Raw genomic sequence first — 26,494 nt, forward strand, 5'->3', positions numbered from 1 at the left:
TAAACACGTTAATCCAAATTTTCCTTTTAATGCAAGTTCAAAATGACTAAAATAGATAAACTATACCTTAGATAAAATTTCCTTATTTAACAAGGCGTTAATACTTTACAATGCTCTGTCCGACTTTGCTGTATTTCTTGTCTAACTCTTAAATGATTATGTTGTGTGTTAAAGTACGTCAATTTGGACGCTATGCTAATTCTGCATTTGTTTTTGTAAAATTGCGCTCCCTTAGTCAATTTTATCAATATTGATGACGTCATTTGCTATTAGATTAAACGAACTATTGAGTATTAGTATAGAGATACCAGGGTCGGCATGAAAATTTTAGTGATGACATCACTAATTAACTTCATAATACAAACAGACTTCAGAAATCTGCTGTTTCTGACTTTACATGCATTCAATGCTAAAACTTTTGTTTTAAATTAAACTTTATAATACACTAACACTTCAACGGAGAAAAGGGTGTGTGCATTTTTTGCAAAATACAAATTAATGTTGATCATTTTAGGCCCTCAAGTGGCACAACGGATCGGAGGGCTTCGGACAGCGATGGAAGCTTGGTGACGTCATCGGTTGTTTGCTGGACCTCAACGAACGAACGATTTGTCAGTTGATGTTTATAAAGGAATGCTTTAATATTTTGTATTTTATTTCGATAACCATGGATACAGTTGATCCGATACAACACCAAATTGAGATACCTAACTGGTAAACTTAGTTCTTTCATTGTTATATGTCATTTTCTCAAAAATACTTTTTTAAGTGTCAAACGCTCAGTTAGATGTCTGATCGTTAAATTCACTATTATAGGACGATTGCCGACGCTACACCACTTTGGCGTCGGGTATATGCTCTGATCCGATATTATCGGACATCCTCATACATTTATGTATGACAGATAACGTGTGATACGCCATGCTATTATTTCTATTGTTTATATTTGGATCAAGTCAGTTTGGCCACTGCCTGTGGTTGTTTTTTTTGCATTATTCTCTCTTTTAATAAAGTTGCTTCGGATTTAATAAGAATACCAAAGTCCATACAGAAGTTGGTATCATTTTGAACGTTTCGAATAACTTATTTATTTTTAACATCATGATGAGTTATTCGAAACGTTCAAGATGATACCGACTTCTGTATAGGCTTCGGTATTCTTATTACCGGTACGTCTTACTATACAACTTCCAATATGCTCCAAGTTTTAGATATTTTTCAACCTTCTTTGTTTGTTAACGGTTTGAAAATACCGAGCCTTGTGTTTTAGCATTCACGCTCAACGGAGAGATCCTAATGGACAGATCGGGTCAGGAGACAGCTTTTAACGACCTACCCCAAGGAATCGAACTCGTGCCAGCAGCAAGCCTTAACACTGGACAAAGTGGTCTGGTTAATCTTGGTCAGGTAGGTTTAAGAATGTTCATAGGTTGTAAAATACATATTAAAATAAAGTAAAACGGGTTGTGTTTTGTGATGTTTTGCTATCGAGAGCTTTTAAATATTTTCGACTTGATACAAGTTTTTGACTGGATATATATATATAATATATATACGGTATATCTCAATGATAAAAAATATACATATTTATATATACGTAAAAGCAATACGTGAGTTACTATTGTTAAGGCCTACAGCTACGGAAATAGTAACAGTACGCTTATAACAAGCATAGCCTAGCGTTATTTATTGCACCCTGTTCGCATTATTCACGATTTCTTATCATTTCATCCTATGATTAACTTTAGGACCCCACCAGTTTCAAATACTACACAGCTGTCGGATTGCAAGAAGGATATCTGCCGTTCGCCGGGTGAGTTGTCAAGTTGATAATAGAGCTTTGTCTAATAATTACGTCTTTTTTCAACCATATAGTTAAAAAGTCTTGAGATTTGACTTATGACTTATTCAAAACCGCAAATTAGAAATCTGAAAAAAGGTTGAAAAGCTTTCGCAGAAACGTGCTTCAATCAGGTCAGAGTAAAAATAAAGTTCGCCAACAGTTAATTTTTCATTTACCTATTTTACTGAAAATAAAATTTTCACGTCCTTTTATTAACGGTATTGCATAAGATCCTCTATTTATGTTGCAATATAGATTCTAAATTCACCAAAATTTTTCAGGGGTATGCGCTCACCGGTTGCGATTTGGTTCACGAAGAACCTGCCTTGCTTTACAACGGTGGACGAAAGCAACAGGGATATTGAGGTGGTCAGGATACCTGCGAGGTAACTCACCGTGTAGTCCATACCAATCTATGCAAATGGCCGTATTTGTCTAATGCCAGATAGAAGGAGTTTTAATTACCATCGAACCCTATGTTTTATGAACTATATGATTTGGCCTAGAAAGTCAGACTTGCCAATCTTTGCAAATTGCCGTATTTGTCTAATTCTTAATAGGGTAAACACTAAACAGGTTGCACTATATAAAGTCAAATTGTATTCAATTCTCGACAAGCTTTCGCACAACCGTGCTTCATCAGGTTAAAGTATATACTGTATATTAGTGCCACCTGATCCGTCTATAACCCATATATGCTATCTAACCAGTGGCCCCATACATGTATGTACAACTTGTACATGAAATTACGATTGTGGAAGTGCATTTTTCGATGTCAAACATCTATTTTCTTATGGTTGTCTAAATTTTGCATTTGTATCTGTAATTAACGTTCTTTTATATACGTTTGTCGAAAGAATACTGTTTTATCAGAGTATACTGATGAACCCATCAGGAAAAGCTTTCTAATTACAAAAGATACTATTAGTTATTTTTCCAACTTCCGTTATGCTTTGTTTGCCATAGAAGAACAATACCTTTTAAACATTCGAATAACCTTGTTTTTAATTAATTTCACCACTGACGATTTGTACAATTATTATCATTTCTTGTCAAACATCTATTGTCTTCTGGTTGTCTAAGTTTTGCATTTGTATCTGTAGTTAATGTTCTTTTAAATGTGTAGGTTGTAAGCATTCTGTTTTATTAGAGTATAATGATGAAACCAAAAGGGATAGCTTTCTAACTACAAAAGTAACGAAAAATTTTGCAATCTTCGTTACAATCTATTTGCCATAATAGACGAACAATACCTTTCACACATTGGAATAACCTTGCTTTCAGTTACTTCATCAATAACGATTCGTATTTGTCTTCTAAGCAATCATAAGCCGCCGAGGTTGAAGGTCATTCACCAGCGTAACGCGGGGTCAGGAGGTCAAGGTCGAGCGGTCGAGTGGTTGTACACCAGACTGAATATGCCGGTCAAGATGAACGCCACCTTTACGAAGAGGTTTGTTTTAATCTACTTCGCTTTAAATTTGTTTATTTCTGTCATAAAAGCAGTCATAATGGAAACAATACAAAAAAGTTTATTTGTAACCGTTTTTGAACTAATTTAAATTCATCGCGTGCATTTATTCATTTCGTTTTTTTTTTCGGAACACCATACTCGGATTTTTGTAGCAATTTTAACAATTATATAACACTCAGAACATTGAATAAAATCGATTATTATTTATTTTTTCTAACGTTTTGGCATGATGTGTTGCCAAAATGTTTCCAAAACAAGAAACATATGTCGATTTTGTCGACTGTCATTGGTTTCATATTTTTAATTGTTTTGACAAGAAAATGTCGAACCCGTAGCACGATTCCCATATTCCTCTTGTTAATTTGTATATTGGTTTCCTCTTGTTAATGTGTATATTGATTAATGCGTATGTCCTTGTGAAAACTTTTCTCTTGCCTTTTTACCGTTTTTTTTCAACTTCCCTTTTTCCTTTTATAACAACTTCTCTTCTTGTTTCTCTCGCTTGCTCGCTTGCTTGTGGACCTTCCGTCGCACAGTTCCGGCCGAATCATCAACATGTTCACTGAAAGTGAATCCATGCTCGAGGACGGTAAGAAAATCGACGTGATTGGTGTTGATTCAAGTACATTGTAAAATATAAAATAATATTAACGTCCAACCGAGCAGTCGTTATTTTTAGCGAACACCATAACACCGAAAAAGTTGTTCTAGCATGTTTTTTCGTTTCTTGTCATGTTGTTTTGACAAGGGTGTGTAACATGCAATGTACGAAACTCGTTAACTAGTTTGCCAACTACTGCTTTAGGAGATCACAATAACGCCGAAAACTATGTGTGACGTTCGGTTGCAATATCACGGCACCTATCACCAACTTTAAAATCCCTTCAAATGACAAGATACATTTTTTCAGCTTACTCCTGTTTGCGTTTCACAAAATAAATACTCAAAATGCATTCCCTTTAATTTTCGTGCAAAGCAAAAGTGAATAATTAAAGGACTTAAAATTGCATTATGTCCTATGCTTTATCCTTTATTATGACAAATTATTTCTGACGCGATTCGCAAAAAATATAAGCAAATAAGAATTGCAGTTATAAGTTATAACTCATTTCAGTCTGTATCATATATTTCTATATTTTATGTACTGCTATTCAGCCTAACAACAAACAAAGAGCAAACTCAACAAAAATTATAGCACGCTTAATTTATAGAACATGTTCGACTTAAAAAGGTTAGCATTTGCATGTATAACCTCTATGGTACCGAAGTGTGTAACCTCTATGGTACTCAATCACATTAAAATGTGTATTTTTCCACCAGACATCGACGGCGACTTTGAAGTGCTGAGGAAGACAGCGAGAGGAGGACACACTCCCACCAACGATGGGAAGAGCCAGCAACATCCGCAACATCACATCCACCTGGGAGCTTCAACCCTTCCCATCCCAAGTAAGGAGAAAGTTTGGAATAAATAGGCGCTATATTTTTTAGTTGGAATTGGCCCGATGCGATAGGTTCATCGTTATGTTAAAGTGAGGTCAGTTTTCATCATCTCTAAGTTAGTTGAGATACGCGCGTTACTGCGTCTTACTGGTAAGGTATGGAGAGCGTATTTTCACACAAAAACGCGAAAAAAAGACTGATGTTATTGCTTCGTAAAAGTTGTCACATTTAAATGTAAAATCCATGCCAAGGTAGAAATACTTTGTCCGATGGACGGCTAGATATTAACAAAAACAGCTAAAAATTAAAATCGGCCAAAAACGCGACCGCTTTATAGGCCAGTTTCCCTTTTTTGAAAAAGAATATTTAGCATTTTGGGTAATCCTAAACTATATTAGAAGTGAGACAGGAACGGTATACTCCACATTTTGTAAAGCAAATAAGTTGGACACCTAAGATTCTTCTTAAAAGATGCCCCAAACCAGTTTGTCCATGTTCAAATTGAACAAACGATTAACACAACAAGATCATAAATTTTATCTCTATTCGCTTTTTAGATTTATCTGACTCGATAAATAGCGCCCCTTAACACAAAATACGGCAAACATTGACACAACTTTAAGCGCATACTCTACTGTTTAATTTTGTTGCAGGTCTGAAAGGCCCTAAGTTCCATTTCCGATCGAAATCTTCTGCCACTGCGGGCGCCCCGAACAGCACCCCGGCCAAATCGCGACTAACCGAGGAAGTCTTGCCTGATCAGTACACAGACGTGCTCTACAAGAACGACATTGACCAGGTGCAAAATATTTGGGACGAGTGTTTTGGACAAGTTGAGTGTAAATTGGAAAGCTTAAACTTTATTTTACAACACATAAGAAGTGCTCGAAAGTTTTTAGACATTGGATTATTCTCTATAGAGTATATTTTAGACTAACTCTGTTAATTTCTGCTACAAAAACTCTAAAACATGTGCACTTAAATCGGATTATAACGTAATGCGGAATGATTCTCAGTTGTATACTATTTTGCAGTGGGTCGTCAACAAACTACGTCTTCTCAAAACTGTTATAAAATGTATTTGCATTTCTAAAATTAATTTTACCTTAAGCCGACTATGTTGCGGCAACGAAAAAAAATTGTTTAATAACCGCCAAAACATTTATTTATTTACCTTACACTTAGGATAAGTTTTTTTCAAAGGGAATAACACTGAACCAATATCCTGTGTAGGTAGTTGCATTTAGATATACGTTTTACAGAAAATAAATACGTGTCCTTGACCCCCTTCCAAACTTTCTTTTTTACCTTTATATTTCCAGCTGCTCCACTCCACTCAGTACTCGTTCACCGTCCGGGTATTCCCCGACCAGGAGCCAGGTAGCGTGTACGTAGGTTGGGTGACGTCAGACTTCCACTGGAACATGGACCGGTTCCGTCACGAGCACATACCCTCGGTCACCCTCACCCTGGGGGACAATAAGGGAAAAGTCAGCGAAAGGTAAAGAGCGAAACTTGTTTGGAGCATAATGGTTGGAGGTTGGAGTAAGACGCTTAAGTGCACTTAAGCCAAGTCAATTACTTAAGTCATTACAACCCTTATAAGACAAACAACTCGAGTTATTCGAAACTTTTAAAATCCTACCTACTTCTGTATGGGCTTTGACATTCTTATTACGAAACTAAAGTTTGTTGTGGATTGTTTTTTTTTCTGATCCTCGCTTAACGTTTCCCATGACAACTAATGCATTGCGAGGTCAAGATTTCGCATAATGTCAAAGCATTTTCAGACTTGATTAAACTTATTTTGTGTCAAGCATAAGTTATGTGTTTTAAAAGTGCAGCAGTAACCGAAACTTTTGGTTATTGAGTTAAAAATGGAATTTATGCTGTTTATTTTCGAACTACATTGGCAAAAGCACACCGAAAGGCCATCGCAGATCAATCAATGAAAGAAACACACACACACATATATATAATAACACGTGTATAGGGTAACAAATATGTGTATGTGTGTGCGTATTTTATTGATTGATAAGGTACTGTTAATTCTCTTCCATGTAAAGTTGCTTGTACTAACAGATAAAAAGCATTGGCCTATGGTTGTTTCTCGACTCGTTCCTCTCTGAGCCTGCATAGCTCAGTTGGTAGAGCGACGGTCCCGGTTTGACCGGAGGTCGTGAGTTCGAACCTCACTGCAGGCTAGTTGTTTTTCCAGCCTGCCTTGCTTACATCATTGATCGACAGAATTGGCGAGACTGCGATGGTTTTCGGTGTACTAATGATACGCAGGCCGTAATAGTTGGTCAAAAAGCAGCTTCCGAGGGGCTAGATCACAGATATTATTACATACAATGTGGGTGTGTGTGTGTTTCATACATTGAAACAAAACGTCGTGCATTCCAATCATAAATAAAATCATCTATATTTATATGTATTATATATAGTTAATAGAAATTCCGTCTAACCGTTTCCGTCTCGCAGCGTCAAGCGTTCCAACTGTTACGTGATCTGGTGCGGTGACCTCCACCAGCAGGTCACCAACGGCCAATCAAACAACGGCCTGCTGGTCACGTGCATGGTTGACGTGGCAACCGGCTTGCTGACCTTCAGTGTCAACGGAAAAGATCTGCACACCTTCTATCAGGTGGGAAATATGGTTTTGTTTTTATTTTGCTATTTTGCGAACACTGTAAACACTGTAGGATGTGCCTACGTTTGTTGTACAAAAATGTTTACCCCTCCCCCCTCCCACCCTAATAAAAGCGAAATTGATTTTTTTTACAAAGAAAAAACTTTTAGGACAACAAAGCTACGTCATAGCCGACTTAAAAGATCACATTAACAGTACCATCGTTGATTTTTACCTGTAATCGTATTTTCGTTAGTTTGTTTGAAGATAACGTGTCCACTTCTCATATATGATGAGTTCAATTTTTTTGGGGAACTTTATTTCGCATGTGATTTGTTCATAAGCAACGTAACGCCAACGTATGTCGTATATTGTCACTTAAAATATCACGTGATGAATAATTAAAGCTTATGATTAAGGGGAGTCTTACGTGATGCTAGAGTTTGCTGTATAGGGTTATACCCTCATGTGATGAATATATTTTTCATGTGATTAAATTTGACTTCATTTTATGCGTAAATGTATCACGTGATGAGGTCGAGCTTGACGTGTGATTCCCAGTGTCCACGTGTGTCAAATAATGAATTGAACTTCACATAAGTCGTGATTATGTCATATGATTAGGTGGAGCCTCACGTGATGCTTTACCCGGCCGCATTCGCGCTTCCTTCTTCACAAAACGTCTTCCAATACGAACTGGGAAGATCTAAGGTTGGTGGAATTATTTTTCGCAAAAATAAAATAATGTGAATCTTTTACATATTTTAACGTCTTTATTTCGTGCGATAATTCAATTCATCATTCATAACTCTTGTTGGTTGTGTAACGTTAATCCGATATGGTAGACTTTTTGGCATGTTTATAGAAAAACTGTTTCATATTACTTTATTTTAATTTTTGTGGGTTCTACTAAAACTATGGGTTTGGCTAGAACTGCATTAAAAAATGCCATATCTGCTTCTAGGAATAAGTTGGAATTCAACCGGTTTTCTGGAGGTTGCTACATTAAAGGCATTTGGTAGTTTTTTGGGACATTTAAGATTTTAGGAAAGTCAACTGTTGCACCCTAAAATAAATGTAAACCAGGGTATACTCTATTTGATTTACGTCTTAATCAAGATGACGCTCTACTCGACCTTTTAGGCTTTGCAATTCATATTATAAAGCTACAATACAGATCCGTGCATAGCGTACCCACTTTTAAATTTAATTTAACTTAAACAAGTATTAAAACCGCGCTTTGGCGCCTTTTGGCTGAATAAGTGTAGACTCAATCTAAGCTCCGTATTTTCGCTTGAGTTCGACCAAAACAGTAGGTTTCTTGATCCTATACTTGATTTGCGACATTATCTCTAACAAGTTTTATCTCGGCTTTGGAAGCGTTCGCAAGAAAAAATATTCTAGGGTTCAGCATTAAAAAAATTTTCCTGTGCATTAGGGGAATTTTTGCGTCGGGTTTTATCCCTAAACCAGGGGTTGCCAACCTTTTTTACAGCGTGGCCCCCTTTAAAAATTTTAAGAAAACAATGGTCCCTTATTTAAAGTGTAAATAAATCAATCTAAAATGGAAAATATGAAGTAAGCTCATGATCAAGAATTAGCTTATTGCTGTACTAATATTTTTATTAAATGTTAATAAATTTATTTTGTTATAGTGGAGTACACTAATAGATGATAAGCTAATGCCATGGCCCTCGGGTTGGGAACCCCTGCCCTAAGCGAAGTTGCTGTTGACTTTACTGCGCAAATTTGACACATTCATTGTACACAGAACTGCATGAGTACATCTAGACATGATAAATTAATGCCATGGCCCCCAGTTGGGAACCCCTGACCCAAGCGAAGATTCTGTTGGCTTTACTGCGCTAAAAACACATTTATCTTACACAGAACTGCATGCCTCTCTCAGCAGCCGTGTTTCAATGTGAGCGCAAGAACGTGATACCTCAGTGCCCACCACGTTTAGTCGTCCAGTCTCTGGCCAGGGTGACCTGGACACGGATGCCCAGTCACATGATCAGCGCCGAGTGTCGACGTGACGTAGACAGGTCAAAAGGCTGGACCGCCGAGCTGAGGGGATCCACCTCCGAACACTGCGATTGTGAGTTATGATGACTGTTTATTTGCTGTTGGCTGTTTAAGTAGAAAATAAGTTTGTCCAAATATATATATATATATTTAGCCAATAAATAAACATAAGTAAACACTGGTGCTGTTTTTTTTTTTGGAATAAATCGTTAAAATTAAGTAACTGACGATGCCAGTATAGGCGAAATATATATTCACATAAAAATTTCTCTGAGTTTTACACCACAACATATGTTCTGGCAAAACTCGAAACAATTCTTTTTATCCAACAGACAACATGGCGGTCCTTCACATTCCCGAAGAGAACAGGTGCGTTGATCTCCTAGAACTGAGTGAGAACAAACAACTTCTCGCCTTCCACGAGCAAACCATCCGCCTCTACTGTTCCCTGTGCGCCCTGGGGAACCACCGGGTCGCGCACGCGCTCTGCAGGTACGGATATATGTCGTGCCCTGTTGGTACGGATCCATGTGATATCATCTTGAAGTTGATTTATTTATGGAGAGTTGTCATTCCTAATTGATTTTAAACTATGGTTTGTTTACCGAAGCCCTGTAGCATATTAGCTTTTTCTGAATAATGAAAACCCATCCAAAGTGCTTCTTACTTATGGGATTGATATATTCATTCTATATCTTACTTCATCCTAAAGCCTTTTCAAATGATCGCAAAATACCACCTACTTTGTAAAAGCTTTCATAAATTCATTTGGATTACTGAACTGTTTTTTTTAAACTGGATGGCATTTAAGGAGGACCAAACAAACTTGGCATAACTTATTTTCTATATAGAATTTTACCCAAACACTTTCTCCCACAGCTACGTTGACCAACGACAGCTGATGTTCATCGTGAAGAATTCGTCACTTGTCGGTTCCATGAGAGCAGCTTTTCACGATCTGCTTATTGAAATGCATTTGGCTCCTCACGCCAATGCAAGGTATACCTCACTGTACTAGGAAATATCTTACTATGCGTTGGAATGATTCCAATGTTTTTTGCAAGAATTTGACTTTTTTTCTAAAAAGGCCCTATCTTTGAAATTGAAATTTAAAGCTTTTTTACTATAGGATTTAAAATGTGTGGCAAATGCATCTTTTAAAGTGTACTTTAGTAACCACCGCCACATTGGTATTTTTTTTTCGTGTAAGGTTAGCGACCACCACAAAACTGGTAAATCTTGTTTATTTCACCAAAGTCTTCCCAATTTCTACTATTTTTGTTTACGGATCCGAACTTTCCTAGCAGTCATCAAACCATAAACACAGTTCCACAAAAAGGAGCACTCTGTTAAACTCCATCTCAAAGTTCGTTTTTTTGTTTCAGACGCAACACTCAGAACGAGTACATCTTTCCACTAAACGAAGCCACCAAGTCGATCAACTTGTTCGATGGTCCTAACCGCAGCATACCGGGACTTCCCGGAGTTGGATACTCGTCCTCGCTTCGTCCCAGGATGTACTGGTCGGCATGCGATTGCGTCACTGAGTAAGTTTATTTACTTTTTTAAGATTTTCTGCAATTTGAAACCGAAAATGGTTGAACTTTCGATCGCTAAGCGTTAGTTACTTCTTTGAACAAAAAAATCGGTTGTCGATAATAATGACGTAGGTACTAAAACACATAGTCTTAAATATACATTTAGTGACCCTTTATTAAAAACAAACGGTTGTAAAACATTTTGATTCAACGGAAAATTATAATCGCCTTAACAGATATAACAAACCTTGTTGACAATCCCAACATTTTTATTGTTAGCCAGCAAAAATGTTAATATAGTTGAAGCTTTTTATTTCAGGAACCTCTTATTTCAGGAAAAAATAAAATGTACAAAACCATATGTGTGTTCCCTGATCAACTGGAGTCGTACTTGGCCAAGGATAGCGGCGCATAATTTATATTAAACAAATGCCGTCAGAAAGGCTTACAAAAATCGTTCCGCCTGATCAGGATGTAGTGCAAGCAAACCCAGTCTATCAAACAACTAGCCTGCGGTAAGGTTTGAACTCTCGACCTCCGGTCTAACCGGGACCGTCGCTTTACTGACTGAGCTAGATAGACTCAAAAGGTGTTGTTGAGAAACGACCATTGTGCCATTGCCTGCTGCATCCAAGGAAATTCTGCTTTAAATTAGTTATGCTGAAAAAAATCGGTAAATTAAGGTGCAGGGTTTACTAATTCTAATCTTTTCTATTGTAAATGAGCTACCACCAATTTAACCCCACGCTTGCACCCCAACTTCCGCAAACTTCGCTCACCCTTGTGCTTTTATCACCCACGTGTTTTATTACCCTTGTCCAGCTATGACGAAATGGTTAACCGGCTACTCGACGTTCCCGACTTTCCATTGGACGCACTGCGATGTCACGTGATCGATCAGCTGGAGGACGCTGTGACGTCACTGCACATGAACTACAAGGAAGTTACCGGAGACGCGCAGAAGCACCTGTTTGTGTGAGTATTTTGTTAACTAATGCCGGAGTTGTGGACAAGTCATTTTAAAATGAATTTAGTCCCGGCCAATTCACTTGTAACTTATGTCCACGCAAGTCATTTGTAAAATAACTTAAGTCAAAGACAAGTCGTTTGTAAAATAACTTAAGTCCAAGACAAGACATTTGTAAAATAACTTAAGTCCAAGACAAGTCGTTTGTAAAAAAACTTAAGTCCAGGTGAAGTCTTTTTGAATAAATAACAAGTCAAGTAACAGTCATGTCGTAATTACAGCAAGAGATAAATAACACAATTAAAAAAGACTATTGAAAACACTTTATTTCAACCCAAGTGATTTGTCCAAAAACTTGAGTCAAGTCTAGTAATTTTGCCCAAAATCATTATGTCAAGTCAAGTCATTTAAAAACAATTTTGTGCTTATACACAACATTCTATTTAAACATAGTCACATTTTTTTTACAAAATGCTACTTACTTCTGTATTGACTTTAACATTCTCACCACGTCTTAGTACAACCTACAAACATTATGCTCTAAGTCCAAAACATAAAACTCCAATCTCACACAGGCCTCTGTTACGTCTGACGGTCACACTTTTGACGATGGGAGTGTTGGACGACAACGATGTGAAACGTATGCTGGTGATGCTGGATCCAGTTCACCTCGGAAGCCTGGTCACCGATGTTGAAAGACTGGATCGTACGTTACTTGTGAACGTTTTAGGGAAACGTATTGCGCACGCTGATTTAAAACTTAATCTCTTTTTTTAATATAGTCTGAGATAATAAAGGCTTTAGTTTATGCAATTTTGTTTTTGGCATTATACATTATTGTTATATATTTTGTTTTTAGAAATATGTTTCTCATTATAGCGTTAGCATAAACCGGTTAAAATGATGTGTTCTTTCATAATCCTTGAGATTAACAGAGTTTGTTTATTAGAAACTTTATTGGAATGATATTTGGTTTTCGTTAAAAAAATTACAACCTATCGTCCATCACAACATGAAATAAGCATAAATTCTTTGTAAAACATATGATCTGGTATGGGCTTGGCCTTAACGAATTGAAAAAAACATATTTGACGAATGCTTTTTTACAAGCAAACCAATAACTTCCCCACTAATTAACCTGGAAACACAACCGATAGCATCGGTAATTTGCACATCGCATTTTCTTGATCATTTGGTCACATTCAAAATGGCTTGTCTTGCCAACAAACAGATTACCAAATTGGAACCAAGTACAATGGTTTACTTATTTTCAAATACTTTAGACAGGTTTGCTCCACAGTCTTATCAAAAAACAATTTAACGACATTTATGCAATAAAATTAGCGACACTTTTTAAATATAATTTAGATCAATTTAAAGATCCAAAATTGGATAGCTCCATTTTTTTTTAAATATAATTTTAAAACAAAAAACTAAAAATGGTATTATCAACACATTAAAAATTACCTAAAAAGTTGTTTTTCTAACATCGCTTATCTAACTCATAAGTTGACGCGCATAAAATAAATTTAAAAACTTTTGGAAAAAAATATAGGGTTTTTTATAGACTTTTCACTTCACAAATCAATGACACTCAAAGACTTAAAAAGATTCAAAGACAGTGTGCCAACCCTGCTTTGCTTTAAGTCTCCCGCTTTCTTGTTGTAGAGCTGAAAGCGAACGTGGGAGTCGGCTTGCTTCGCATGAAGCTGGTGGAACCAGTTAAGTTGGAGGCCTGTCGTCTCCTGCATTACCTCAACGACCTTCAGCTTCGCCACCGAGTTGAGGCGCTCGTCTCCTTCTCAACCATGGTCGTGGCGAAAATGCAGCAGGTATTTAGAACAGCTTTACTGTTAATATACACATGGATAACTATGTGATTGAGCCATTCTGGAGTTGTAATGACCAACGCCACATTATATTAGACACCGGATGTCATTTCTTAGCCGAAATCAGTCATCCTAATCAGGATTCAGTGCAAACTAGAAAAGCTAGAAAAGCAAAATGTCTGCGGTGAGATTCCAACTCAATAATAGGTTACTAATTTAGTAATTTAAGTCGCCTAATCGCTGTGACGCCCATGCCTACATTGTACGTATGTACGAAATTATCACGGCCATGCCTGAAGTCGTAGTATAGGTGCTATACCGATGGTAGTGTGGTCTTGGTGCCAATCATGGCCTAGATATTTTGGATTATTTTTATGTTGGTTAAATTTTTCCGTAAATAGTGTGTTCATTCTGAAGATAACTTACCCCAAAGGGAAAATTATAACTAGATAGCTTGGTTATCTTGGGGTTACAACGTCATTGGTCACACAACCGGTACCCGTTTTGTCAAATATATATATAAAGTATAAGTGACTGAGTAAAATAATAACTGTCGGACATGCTTGAGGCAAACAAAACTACCTTACGATAAGTTCAAATATTTTGTAAACAAGGGTTTGGGTAAGTGGCCTGGTGCTACTTGCGTTAACGACCTGAAGTGTTGCTTGGGAAGATCAGTAGTAAACAAAAGGTGATTTCGATTATATGTTTTAATAAGTCTTGAGTACACATCTTAACCCCAGACTCTGTGCCAACTTTTAAACAGCAAGTTTAATTAAACATTGCAGGACCAACGCAACAGATATGAATCAGCCCTGGGAAAATTTCCAACTCCAATCTCCACTTTCACTTTAGTGTTAAACCTAATGGTGCATTGTAGGACCAGCGCAACAGATACCAGTCTGTAATGGAGGCCCTCAACATGTCGGCTGCCATGACTGCCAAGATGACCAGAGAATTCCGATCACCTCCCTCCGATCAAATGTCACTGCTTTTGAGGTGAGCTATTTGGTGTACAAAGCATTAGGAAACTTGCCAAGTTACTGGAGTTTTTTTCTGGGCTTTGAAGAACTCGTAGTACCAAACGAATCCGGTCTAGTTGATTTTTCCTTATTTTTAATATTAGCTATTTATGTTTAGTTTTGTTGTCGTTCTATTAACCGTATACTTTTTCTGAACCGCACCAGTAAATCTTTTAGGGTACTTGCTAAATACAAATGAATAGTATGATAAACGTTAGACTGACATGGTTTAGATTTGTTTAAACACTTTTGAAAGTATTTCAAATTGAAAGAAAAAGTATTTATATATAAAGAGATTCATAAGGGTTAGGCCAAAGTTGTTGCATATATAAGTGTACGCATCTTTCATGAAGATGAAAAAATAACTGTGCCAAACAAAACAAACATCTTTCATAAAGAGGTCACTGTGAATTACCTCTTTGGCAAAATACATTTAGCAACTTTTAAAAAGAACTACGTTAATTAGGACTAAAAAGTTTGACGAACATTTTAATTTTGTTTAGTTTCAAATCCGAAGACGCCGAGAGCGAATGCCCATTGGCCGAAGACATCCGTGACGTCATGTGGAACTACCACCTTGATGTGTTACGTCACTGTGGCGAGAGCGTGGAGGAGGAGCAAGATGCTCCCGAGGAGGTGAGAAAAAGGAGTAACCTGCCAAAAATTAAAAACAAAACAATAAGTTGTACGATTTCGACAGAACGAAAAACGTTATGCCCTTCCTTGGTCTAAACTAAATACGGATTATATGAGATCCACATTCCGCATAAAGGTTTAAAAAATTAAGCAGTTTTATTAAGTTCGTCAGATTGATTATATTTTGCCTCTATTCAATAATAGTGTTTTGTAACCTAACCCTTAATGATTATTTTGTGAGGTTAAGTGAAATGTTTTTGGCAGTTTTGATAGGTCAGCACCAAAATTAAAATACACACCGAACTCTAGAATTTACTAAGGTTGCAGGGTCTTTGTACTTTTGTTTAGGATTCAATTTTCAGCGTAAGTTAAATTAATTTAATTCAGATTGCAAATATTTTATGGCTAATGGTCAAAGGTAGCTAAACACATGGTATCTTTACACTGTATTATAGTCCTTAATATAATTGGTGTTTCTATCTCATAGTTGGATAAGCTTGTCGTGTTATTACAATCCAAATAAAATTGTCATTTACCCTTGGGAAATCGACTTGAATAGGTCTCAGAGACGTTGGAGAATAAATTTAATTGCCATAAGAACTGATTTTTATTAATAATTGTTAAAATTTACACCGAAAGCCATCGCAGATCGACTGACCGAATCAGACGATTAATGACGCAAGCAAGGCATGCTATAAAAACAACTTGTTGAACAACTGCGTCATTTTTCTGGTCAGTCTTGCAAGCATTATTGATCGACAGATTCGGTAATTCTGCGATGACTTATCGGTGTACTATTTATACTTTAGCCGTTATGGTTGGCCAAAAAGCAGCTTTAGAAAGGATAGATCACAATTGTTGAACTCATGTGTGTGCATTCTTTCATTGATCAAATTTAGCAATATTGGATTGAATCCATTGTTTCTACATTGTTGAACCCATATGTGCGTGTAATCTTCATTGATCAAATTTAGCAATATTGGATTGAATACATTGTTTCTAACTTGTTGAACCCATATGTGCGTGTATTCTTCATTGATCAAATTTAGCAATATTGGATTGAATCCATTGTTTCTAACTTGTTGAACACCAATGTGCGTGTATTCTTCATTGATCAAATTTAGCAATATAGGATTGAATCCATTGTTTCTAACTTGTTGAACACCAATGTGCGTGTATTCTTCATTGATCAAATTTAGCAATATTGGATTGAATACATTGTTTCTACATTGTTGAACACATATGTGCGTGTATTCTTCATTGATCAAATTTAGTAATATAGGATTGAATCCATTCTTTCTAACTTGTTGAACACCAATGTGCGTGTATTCTTCATTGATCAAATTTAGAAATATAGGATTGAATACATTGTTTCTAACTTGTTGAACAACAATGTGCGTGTATTCTTCATTGATCAAATTTAGCAATATTAGATTGAATCCATTGTTTCTAACTTGTTGAACACATATGTGCGTGTATTCTTCATTGATCAAATTTAGAAATATAGGATTGAATCCATTGTTTCTAACTTGTTGAACACATACGTGCGTGTATTCTTCATTGATCAAATTTAGCAATATTAGATTGAATCCATTGTTTCTAACTTGTTGAACACATATGTGCGTGTATTCTTCATTGATCAAATTTAGCAATATAGGATTGAATCCATTGTTTCTACATTGTTGAACACCAATGTGCGTGTATTCTTCATTGATCAAATTTAGTAATATAGGATTGAATCCATTGTTTCTAACTTGTTGAACACCAATGTGCGTGTATTCTTCATTGATCAAATTTAGCAATATTAGATTGAATCCATTGTTTCTAACTTGTTGAACACATATGTGCGTGTATTCTTCATTCATCAAATTTAGCAATATTAGATTGAATCCATTGTTTCTGCGTTGTAGAGAACATATGTGCGTGTATTCTTCATTGATCAATTTTACCAATATCGGATTGAATCCATTGATTTTTCTTAGGCATACTCAACCCGCTTACGGTCATTTGTCTCGCGACTTTTCGCTCGCAGCAAAATGGCTGAAGACAAAGAGAACAACGAGCAAATCAATGGGGAATCCCCGGGCACTTTCCGCCACCTGGTGACCGGCGTCATGGTCGACTGGTCACAGGAGGACGTCATCCGTGATCCGAGGCTGGCTCGCGAAATCTTTTCGCTCCTATACCGACAGTTCGACGGCGTAGGAGAAGTAAGTGTTAGACCTCGTTGATGAATAATTTAGAAACTTGTCTCTTGCTATCAGACTTGGACAACTATATTTATTTTAGCTTTTTAAAATTAGATTTGAAATAGAATTAAGAGAGGTTCAGTTTTTACAAATTAGGTTGGAATTAGGTCATTTTTGTTTTCTCAAATTGGATTAGAATTAGAATTATCGAATTCTTCAAAACAAAAATTAAGAATTTGAACTAGAATTACATTCATAAAAACAAATTAGGAATTTGAACTAGAATTACATTCATAAAAAAAAATTAAGAATTTGAACTAGAAGTACATTTATTTGCAATATATTTAATGTAATCGCAATTTATTCTCATAAGAATTTTACTGGTTATTGTTTGTTTGCTAATTTCATATGTTTTAGCATGGCCTACGCACTTCATATTAAAATAATCACGAATTTTTCTCTAAATTATTGAATTATATAAATAGAATAATCTTATTGTCCAAGTCTGCTTGGGATTTACCATAATGTTGGATCGTAAAGCTAGAGAATACCGTAAATATTCACAATAATGGTAAAATTAAGTTTCATACCAAATAAGGTTTTGCTCTTTTATTTTCCACAATTTTATCTAAACTATTTGGGCTTTTATTTTTTAATCACTGCTTTTAGAAGTAGGAAGAATTTCTGCCACGTTTAATTATGGTTTTCTGCATCTTCAGCTGCATCGAGCACTGAAGAAGGCTTACTGCATCAGTAACGTTTCTGAGGAGGACACAATGGGACTTCTGGATGCACTCTCCAGACTCAGGTCCTTGCTCTCTGTGAAGCTCGGAAGAGAGGAAGAGACTCTTATCATCAAAGAGCTCAAGTAAGTATAGACTAAAATCTAGTAAAATCTGTTTAATAAAACTTTTTAATACTTTCCAATTGAAAGTATCTTCGTGTGGTTTGTAACTTATGTCGTCTTTTTGTGATTTAATTTTGTAAAAATTATTTGTTTAAGGGAACAACAGGACTACTTCTTTATTTGCTGCCGGCAAAGACCTGAAACGAAATGACATTGTTTTGGCTAAAGTTAAATTTAAAAAAATACTTGCAATGTAATCAATTATATAGTTGCTGTATATTTTCATTGGTCAGCAGTTTCAAGTTGAATGTTACATACAAGATGTACAGTTGGCCAATAGTGTGTCATTAAGCCAGCGTCTGTCGAACTGACAAACATATACCAATTTAGTATCTTTGAATGCTCGAAGGATTTCTTCAATCAATATTTTACAAAACCTTTTCAAAACAGTATTGTCACCGTTACATGAAGTAAAAGCTCCTGATTGACGGCTTTGCTAGTTTCAATAACCTTTTTTTTTCCATTTACGCTAAAACGCTTCTATATTTCTAATATTTTCGCAGCAAAATCATGAACAACAAGGTGTTCTACCAGCACCCGAACCTGATGCGCGTGCTTTGTATGCACGAGACAGTAATGGAGGTGATGGTGAGCGTTCTAGGGGCGGACGAGGACGACCAAATGGGCTGTGAGTAAATGTGAAGAAGTTGGACGTTGTACCCCTTTTTACAAAGCTAGCTGTTAAACTTCAATCTTAGATTGTATTATAATATTTAAGTCTTTACAAAACCGTACTTCGTTAAGTAAAAAACTCTTACAAGTCAACGTACAATTGGTCGTACTAAAGTTCGACTTGACTAAGGTTTCAAATTAGACAAATGCAGCTATCAGCAAACATTAATTTAGATTAAAAAACAATGCTTGAAAAGCCAAATACGCTATAGAGTTTCTAAACTTTGTTAAATGGCGAAAAATGAACCTTCAACAGAACCATTTTACATTAAACTAAATCCTTGAACAAAGTCTTGATAGGAGAACAGTATAATTGCGCCATACTCGCATAAGAGCTTTATGACGTTTTGCGAAAAAACAATTAATAAAATAAATCTCTTATTCTCTTACGGATATAATTCTTATCTCTGTGAAACAACTACAGCTACCATATCAATTTCTTATCCCAAATAGCGTTATCCAGCCTTTTGCAAGAAATTATTCGATTTTAAAATTTAATTTCAGCAGCGAATTCTCAGATTCCAAATTAAAGGCAAACATCAATTTTCCAGGTCACGAGGTTGTATTTCCTCGCATGGTGGCAGCATGCTGTAGATTCCTGTGTTACTTTTGCCGCATCAGTCGACTCAACCAAGCAGCCATGTTCGACAACATTGGTTTCCTGCTTGAACATGGGTCCGTCGGACTCGGTAAGCATCGAATGAATTATTCTTTCGTTAGAATTGAGGAACTGACGATGCCAGTATAGACGAAATATATATTCCTTTAAAAACTGTCTGATCCTGTTTTTTTTTCGGGTGTTTAAACTTGGAGTTTTATTGTTAATATACGTGTCAGTGGAACGTTGGTCGACAAGAAACCTGCTGCCAATGGTTTTGGATTCCATAAATATACGCCTTTTTATATTGACAGAAATACTTTTAGCTCTTGTTTGGAATACACAATTTGCTCTTCTTTGGAATACACAATTTTTCACGAGTTATTAAAGCTGTTGCTCATTCAAATTTTAAATTTGTTCACCGAATTTAAAAGTTGCATTGTATTAAGAGGTCGTTAATTATTTCAATAAAAAATGCTTAGCTGTTCCTAATATGTGGGAAACACAGCAAAAATTGGTAGCTTGGCACTTTTTAAGGTGCAATCTTGACAGTGATATGAGATGCTATGTTCATCGTTCAGCCTTCTATAGTAGTCTATATTTTTACTGTTTGTTTACATGCAAACTACAATGTTACTCAATAATTGGTGGTAGGAATTAACTTTATCATTTTTTTAATTAAAAGGTTTTTTTAAATTCATAATTCTTTTCAGATGTAACCACACTCAAAGGTTATGAACCTCTTAAGTGTATTGCGAATTCCACTTACTCATTCTATTGCTATATTGACTTAAATTAAAAAAACAAAAAACATCCAAGGAAAAACTGTGCTGGGTTGAGAAGCAAACCAACTCAATTTAGTGTGCGCATCAATGAGAATTTAAAATCTTATATCTTTCCGATAGAAATTCGAAACAGTTTTCAAGTTGTCTATAGTAGTAAAACGAACAGGCGGAACAGCAACTCTCTTGGAAATAGGTAAAGATTGTTAAATTAATTCCTGCAAGTTGCTAATATAATAATCAAAAACAGCTCTTCTGGTAATTGGAATTGTTAATCAATGTTTTGGCAACCTGTTCAAATCGCCTTCTAAGTAATTATTTGTGAAATCTTTGACCCATTCACAAGAAGGGTAACAGCATGAACACCAAAACAGACGTGATGCTCTCGGCATATTACAAATACTTGTTTAAAAACTAAAGGCTATACGTTATCGCTAATTGTTTTCTTATCGTGTTGTTGCTCGCGCTTTTTCTTCGTGTTCTTCTGTATATTGTACTACTAGCGTGCGGTGTCATTCACCCCGAAGAAGGCGATTTGAATCGGTTTCTGAAACGTTGGTTAACAATTACAATTACCAGAAGAGCTGTTTTTTATTATTATTACTATGCCTGGTAGCAACGGTTTATATAAGTTGCTTCTTCTTCTTCTTTCGTGTTGGTTAGATATCTGGGCAGTAGCTTGTGAGCCACTACGTGGTAGAGGATTTCACGGCCAATATTGCTGCCCAACCACCGGGGCAGTAAAACTTCGGACATTCTTCCACGATGTGGTTTGCCGTTTGTGTGGCTCCGCACTCACATAGTGGGGAAGAGACAAGGCCCCATTGAAACATAGAGAAGGCAAACGGCCGACTCCTGTTAATAAGCGGTTGCGTCTCACATTCGCTGTTCTCGACAGCTCTGGGGCGTGGTAGCGAGCCGCAGAGATGGCTGCATGTAGCTTTGTCTTGTTTATTGACCATTCTTCTTCCCAGGTTTTCTCCTTCCATTCTGAGGCAGTTTTGCCATCATATAAGTTGCTAATATGTTATCGTGTTTTCCAGCTTCTCCTTCGATGCGTGGTTCCACGCCACTGGATGTCGCTGCGGCGTCGGTAATGGACAACAACGAACTTGCTCTTGCTTTGAGCGAACCCGATCTAGAAAAGGTATTTTAATTTGGTGTTACTCGTTGATGTTGCTCAAACGATACGAATTTTTTTGTGCGATCTTGGTTAAAGTTTCGTGATGACTTACAAATATATGTGTTGCCGGTTGCTCCCATTGTCAAAATTACAAAAGGTTTCAATTCAACAACTTAGTCATTTTCAACCTTTTCCGGTCTCATGCGACCTGGTGTTTTGTTTACTGTTTAACCCTGCTTACTTCACTATATTAACTAATGTTGAGAAAAACATCGAAATAAATGACTGAAAAGGTGCATTTTTAAGCCATTAATGCACAAGTTTGTTTCACGAGCTGTACAAAGAAGGGTACAACCTTTTGGTGGTTGGGATAAAGCGCTGATCCTTCGTAATCTGTTGATTTAATATATTAACCCGTATATTATGGCACTTGACATATAATATGTTTAATTATGCTTAATTGCTTAGCTGCACAGAAACTGTTTCGGAAAATATACCCAACAGTCGTTTATTTTATTTTACAAAAAAATATTTTTTTAACCGAAATGTTTGAAGACCATGAACCCTAAAGAGGTTCGCATTGTATTTACCAAAGTACCTTCAATTGGTTGAGTTTAACAACAAAATCAACTTTTCTGCAGCTTGTGGAGAATCTTGCCGAGTGTGGCTTGCAGAGCTCCAGCATATTACTGAGGAAAGGCTACCCCGACATCGGATGGAATCCGGTGGAAGGAGAAAGATACCTGGACTTCCTTAAACACGCCGTCTTCGTTAATGGTAGGAGAATATTCAGTCCACTGTAATAGTTGGTCATTCTTGGTAAACCGCATTGATCGCACAAGAAAACAATAATCGCTACAACTTCTAATAGAAATTAAATGAAAATGAAATAAATCGCTGAAAAGAAATCACTTACTGTTAAAGCAGTTTTGTCACTTTGAACGTATTTTACATAAAGGGTGAGAGTTAACAACAAAATAATTTATACGTCCTAGTTTTGTTCCTGTGCCTAACTGAAATTAGTAGTTCAATTACATTTGATGTTTGCGCATTAAGGAATTGTTCTTCAAATGTTTAACTAAGAGAGAAATTAGCTTGTCTAACATTTCTAAATACTAAAGGCAAAATTACCAGCAAAATGGAGTTCATGAGTAATTTATTTTTTCCTAAATTAAACTCTTGGGAGATTTGATTTTGTAGCTTACCCAAAGCTATTTATTGATTTTTTTAGTTTTCGTCACTGTAAGATCCGTTTTTGCCGTTTCTGAAACAGGAGTCATTAACTTGGCCCAAAATACAAGGCAAAATTACCGAACAAATTGCACAGTTATGTAACAATATAACAGTTGTTAACACTTAAACTTTTTTTACATCTTCTTTTACGTGAACACTATAACAACTTATAAAACTATAACAATTTTTAATGCAGGGGAAAGTGTCGAAGAGAACGCGAACCTGGTTGTTCGTCAGCTGATCCGTCGTCCCGAGTGCTTTAGTCCCAGCTTAAGGGGTGAAGGGGGCCAGGGGCTGCTGTCGGCCGTCACCGAGGCGCTGCAGATATGCAAGGACCCTCTTCGGGACTGTCCCGACCCCGCCTACTTGCATCACCAGTGAGTAGTTAGAGCAGTGGTTCTTAAACTGGGGGCCGTGTAATGTTCACAAGGGGGGCGCAACAAATTGACAAACTCTGTATGAATTATGACTAAACTGAAAGGCGAAGTGATATTTCCCTGCCACTAATACTTGAATTAAACATTTGGTATCCAAATAGCAGTTACATACTTCGCATTAATGCAACTTGCATGGAATAAATTGCTGTTCTGCTTTGTGTTTTTGATTTTGAAACAAAGTGGGGCGCGAGTTTTGTTAAAATTGTAAAAAGGAGGCTTGTCTCAAAAAGTTTGAGAACCAACAAGTTAATTATTCTTCCCACTTTTTTTAAATCTAATCTATTGCTAAATTTGACCGATCGTCAAGCCAAGTAGAAATCTTAGTTTACCGTCACTTTGTAGTCAATGTCACCACCCGATATAAAACCGCTAATCTCACTAAGTTTCAAGGTATGCAGTTCGCCATGGAGGTGCATGCTATTATCGATAACAGGAAGATTCACACCGCTCTAATATTTTGCTTAATTAAGGCAGTTAAGGTTTCATCTTCTATAACTGTTAAAGGTTTAAGTTCTTAAGCAGAAGTATCAATCGCTTAGTGCTGTTTCAATTCACACTGAGTGCTATTTTTTAGACAGGCAACATACAAAATATTGTGAGTAGAACTAATTTATTTGTGACGTCACAGGTACTTGGATGACGAAGACGACGAGGACGAAATCCACATGGGATTTTCGATCCTCGCTTTTTACTCAGCTCTCATCGACCTACTGGGAAGATGCGCTCCCGAGCAGAGTCTCATCGCACAGGTGAGCTTTCACTTGGTTATAACGCCACCTTTGCTTGGTGCTATGACCAAGTGCACCATACCCGCGTACGCATACACCTTTTCTCATACGTTTTAAATATTATTTTTCTAAACTTTTACAGAAAACTTAAAATTTTACAAAAAAAATCTCATTTTTTTCCAGTACATTTTTTTGGAATTGCCAAGTTCAGGTTACAGTTATTTACAACGATAAAAATATAAAAATATTGAAGTGCAACTACAAAAATCTCATAACTTTAAACAAAATACTTTCTGTCTTCATCCAGGGCAAAAGCGAGGCCATCCGCATTCGGGCGATCCTGCGAAGTTTGGTTCCACTGGAAGATCTCATCGGAGTTATAAGCCTCCCTTTCGATCTACCAAGGCTTGAGAGAGGTAAGGGTTAAGTTGCTAGTTTAGGCCGATATTAGGCTACTTTGGACTTTAGTTAACAACGTTTTTAAACCCAAGATAATGATGAACAAAGGATTATCACCTAATTAGTTACAAACTCAATGAAAGATACAGACACATATGTGTTTAACAACTGTGATCTAGCCCTTCTGAAGCTTCTTTTTGAGGAACGATTACGGCTTACGTATTACTAGTACACCGGAAGCCATCGCAGACCAACCGAATTTGTCGATCAATGGTGCAAACCAGGCAGGCTAGAAAAAAAACTAGTCTGCCGTGCGGTTCGAACCCACGACCATGTAATGCTTGCATCATTGATCGACAGATTCGATGGATTACTGCGTAACATATGATACGTAAGCCGTAATCGTTGGTCAAAAAACAGCTTGAGAAGGGCTGGATCACAGTTGTTGAACACATGCGGTGTACTGGTTACAAACCATTTACCCCACCCAGGCTTCTTCTTGTATATAACTTTACGCCAGAAGTGTCTTTAACGCGTTTTGTTATGAGCAGAAGGCTCGAGCCACATCCGCGAGCCAGACCTGTCGGCGTGCTTCGTCCCCGACCACAAGTCGGCCATGATTCTCTTCCTACAGCGGGTTTACGGCATAGAGAGTCCACAAATGCTGGTACGAATCCTCGAGGTCGGACTCCTGCCCGACATGAAGGCAGCAGCGCAACTTGACACGGTATAAGGCTGAAAGACCTTTTTTTGTCTTTTTTTGTTTTTATAGCAGTAGTTAGGTATAGGTAGAGGGTGTTGGTGTTCTTACTACGTCCAACTAATAACCTCCCAACAGTTATGTTCCAAACAGTAGGGTTAAATAGTTAGTCTTTTATATATATATATATTTCCTGTTTTCGTTTGCTTCAAAGGTCCTATTCGTGACCGTGAAACTTAACTTTTCTCCTTTTTAGTGAGATGCATGTTTTTATATTTTCATTTTCACTTTTTTTACCAAAAGATTGTTTGTTTTCTTTTAGGCCGTTGTTGGAGAATTTTCTGCAGTAACAAGTTTTTGTTGAATTGGTTGGTTGTTTGAGCGAAAATTGGTTGGTTATTTGATCGGGGTTCGTTGTTTGGTGATTTAAAAGGGGTGCAACAAGAAAAAATGTGGAAAAAACGAACCACTGATCTAGCTCAAAGAAAATTTTCCTCCTTATTTCTAGTGATTCTATTTTAGTTTCATTAACAAAAAATTCTCATTTATTTTTTTGTGTTTCTATTACAGCCTGCCCTGCACTGTTCCAACATGGCCTTAGCCCTGAACCGTCACATGTGCCACAGTGTACTTCCGCTCATCATTCGCCACGTGACCTTGCTGGAGCAGTCGCAGCATCGGAGCGCCTTGCTTGACCAAGTGTTGCACACCGTCTACCGTATGTCACGTGGTCGGGCGCTCACCAAGGCGCAGAAAGAGATGATAAGCGATTGCCTGGTGGCTGTGGCTGGGTAAACGAACTTGGTCGCTTTTTGTGGGTCTGTTCAACAAACAGTTAAAATCCATTTGGAGATTCTAGACGTTTTTTTGTCTATTAAAGTCATAATTGGTTATTTTAAATTATATTCAATTAAACACAATTGAATGGCGCAGCGATTTTTGTTAGGCTTAATGCCTGAAAGCAGTAAACTAATCCAATTTAGAACGGTATTTTATATGAGCGCTTGATATTCAATTGAAAACAGTTTTAATACATTTTCATCGGCGGTATAGCTACATGTTATTTAGTTTGCGCCCCGATGTAGATTAATTGGGCAAGTTGTACAATTAAATACAATTTTCATGGAATTATGGTTATTTCTTTAGGTGAAGGCCTGAAAGTAGCAATAGTCTTACTATTCTGAGACACTGTACCCAATAAAATTAAAATTGCGAATCATATGTGCCTTTTAAACAACACTTACTTTTGTTTTTAGCTTTCGATTGCTTAAAATATTACCTTTATTCTACGCTGGGGAAAGAGATTAAAACGAG

The 26,494-nt window shown here is 36.8% G+C and overlaps 1 protein-coding gene and 1 non-coding gene across 2 annotated transcripts in view; both read left to right on the top strand.

The window, feature by feature from the left end:
* Positions 1-26,494, top strand: part of LOC146139367 (ryanodine receptor 2-like) — a 118,091-nt gene that overhangs the window by 44,722 nt on the left and 46,875 nt on the right. Inside the window, 31 exon segments of the mRNA XM_083393001.1 lie at positions 515-611; positions 1,271-1,407; positions 1,749-1,813; positions 2,125-2,229; positions 3,165-3,296; positions 3,854-3,906; positions 4,638-4,766; positions 5,414-5,559; positions 6,083-6,261; positions 7,245-7,407; positions 8,017-8,103; positions 9,283-9,493; positions 9,753-9,912; positions 10,300-10,419; positions 10,806-10,967; positions 11,781-11,933; positions 12,501-12,631; positions 13,594-13,757; positions 14,635-14,753; positions 15,280-15,412; positions 17,395-17,622; positions 18,321-18,469; positions 19,012-19,133; positions 19,732-19,869; positions 21,604-21,707; positions 22,325-22,460; positions 23,113-23,293; positions 23,982-24,102; positions 24,389-24,497; positions 25,032-25,207; positions 25,751-25,971. Of these exon segments, the coding sequence (XP_083249127.1) occupies positions 515-611; positions 1,271-1,407; positions 1,749-1,813; positions 2,125-2,229; positions 3,165-3,296; positions 3,854-3,906; positions 4,638-4,766; positions 5,414-5,559; positions 6,083-6,261; positions 7,245-7,407; positions 8,017-8,103; positions 9,283-9,493; positions 9,753-9,912; positions 10,300-10,419; positions 10,806-10,967; positions 11,781-11,933; positions 12,501-12,631; positions 13,594-13,757; positions 14,635-14,753; positions 15,280-15,412; positions 17,395-17,622; positions 18,321-18,469; positions 19,012-19,133; positions 19,732-19,869; positions 21,604-21,707; positions 22,325-22,460; positions 23,113-23,293; positions 23,982-24,102; positions 24,389-24,497; positions 25,032-25,207; positions 25,751-25,971 (4,331 nt within the window).
* Positions 6,890-6,964, top strand: Trnat-ggu (transfer RNA threonine (anticodon GGU)). The gene has a single exon. It is a non-coding gene; the product is annotated as a tRNA-Thr (tRNA).

This window comes from Ascidiella aspersa, chromosome 6 (assembly GCF_963924565.1).
Source record: "Ascidiella aspersa chromosome 6, kaAscAspe10.2, whole genome shotgun sequence".
NCBI classification, from domain to species: domain Eukaryota; kingdom Metazoa; phylum Chordata; class Ascidiacea; order Phlebobranchia; family Ascidiidae; genus Ascidiella; species Ascidiella aspersa.